The 1,560-nt window shown below is 35.3% G+C and overlaps 1 protein-coding gene across 2 annotated transcripts; it reads right to left on the reverse strand.

The window, feature by feature from the left end:
* Positions 1 to 862: 862 nt before the first annotated feature.
* On the reverse strand, positions 863 to 1,560 carry LOC129573210 (uncharacterized). 2 transcript variants are annotated; one of them, XM_055453530.1, is made up of 3 exons: positions 1,445 to 1,560; positions 1,223 to 1,342; positions 863 to 1,102 (listed from the first exon to the last, which is right to left on the reverse strand). In XM_055453530.1, the coding sequence occupies exons 1-3, from the start codon at positions 1,548 to 1,550 to the stop codon at positions 864 to 866; spliced, it is 465 nt and encodes a 154-aa protein (XP_055309505.1). In that variant the 5' UTR covers positions 1,551 to 1,560; the 3' UTR covers position 863. The 2 variants fall into 2 exon arrangements, with proteins under 2 accessions (XP_055309505.1, XP_055309504.1); XM_055453529.1 differs by having other exon boundaries at positions 863 to 1,117.

A 1,560-nucleotide genomic window follows, 5' to 3' on the forward strand; every position in this document is an offset into this window, starting at 1 on the left:
CGTTCGACCCATTACAGTCATGCCAAGCGATTCAACCGCCACAGCAAGCTATGCCACCAATGCAGCAGTTCCAGTTGCAGCAGCCATACCAAAACATGCACACGATGCAAACGCTACAGCAATCGATCAACACATCGCAACCATATCAGGAGATTCAACTGTCACAGAAAGCTATGCCACCGATGCAATCGTTTCACTTGCCATTCCAAACGATACCACCGACTTCACAAACACCATATACACCGCCACAAAGTAACCACCTAAATCTGTTCTCAATGTTAAATTTAAAACATTCTTATAATAATTTTCTTTCATATTTATAAAGGCCACTCTTTTGCCCCGTATCCGTATCCATACAGTCCACCGCAAACAAACTATTTTTGGAATCAGCTGTAATAACATGAGTCCCAACACAGTGGCAAAAAATTTCGAACGAAAAATTGCATAGGTCTAACAACTTGCAACTAGTCTTAATGAATCAAAACAAGTGTTAATATAATTAACAGAACCAAATGTGTGAATTTATTTTTTTTTATTTCAAGATGTTTTTTTTTTCAAAAGAATTTGAATATTAGTAAAAAACCATCGAATATCGTTGATTGCATTGCTCTTTTTATTTGTATTTTTAATCATTAATATAAATCAGAACAACTTTATCTACTTAAAAAAACCTTATCTGAGGTTGGATTCTTTTGAGATCAAAATAATCATCCTATTCATAACAAAAACGAGTAAAAAGCGTAAATTTACGAATGAATGACTTTTATTTTGATACTTTAATTTGATGCTTTATATTGATGGGTTCATTTAAATTGGCAAGCAGTGTATTTGAACAACAACAATGAAAAATTGTTTGACAAAAATCAAAAGTCTATTTGTTTCTTTACTTTTTCAATGGCCGAAACGTCAACTTTTTCTTCAATTGATTGGTCATTTGATTCGCCTTTGATTTCGTCCAAACGGTTTCCTTCCGAACGATTTTCTTCCAAGCGATTTCCTTCTACGCCGATAACCGAAGCATGACCAAAGTACAGTAGCTTTAATTCTGCTGTGTAGTCCTTAGATGGTTCACCAAACGAACTGCCAGAGTCTGCAGAAATATCTGCAGAATAATTGCCTGAAAGTATTTTCAAAAAAAGTTATTCAAATATGTATGCACACATATCATGTGAAAATGAAATGAACACCATAAAAAAGTATTGAACAAATAAAGAAAACAAACCTGGGCCATTGGATGCATCTGCCTCTTCTTTCTTTTCTTCTTTGGGCGGTGCAGCGCAAGCTCCTTCCAACATTTCGGTACCCACATAAATAATCGAATCGTTCATCGCCGCCTCAATATCTAAGTGAATTGAATAAAAAAATTAGTTTCTCATTTACACAACAACCATTAGTAAAAAGCATGAAATGATTTTTAAATGTATGAACGAATATAAAAACAAACCTTGTTGATTGCTTGCATCGGCCTTTTCTTCTTTTTCTTTTTTTGGCGGCACAGCGCGAGCTCCTTCTAACATTTCGGTTCCCACATAGATGAGAGAATCGTTCATCGCCCCCTCA

The sequence above is a fragment of the Sitodiplosis mosellana genome, unplaced genomic scaffold, assembly GCF_009176505.1.
Source record: "Sitodiplosis mosellana isolate CC-2019 unplaced genomic scaffold, AAFC_SMos_1.0 Smas_scaffold_6013, whole genome shotgun sequence".
Taxonomy (NCBI): Eukaryota; Metazoa; Arthropoda; class Insecta; order Diptera; family Cecidomyiidae; genus Sitodiplosis; species Sitodiplosis mosellana.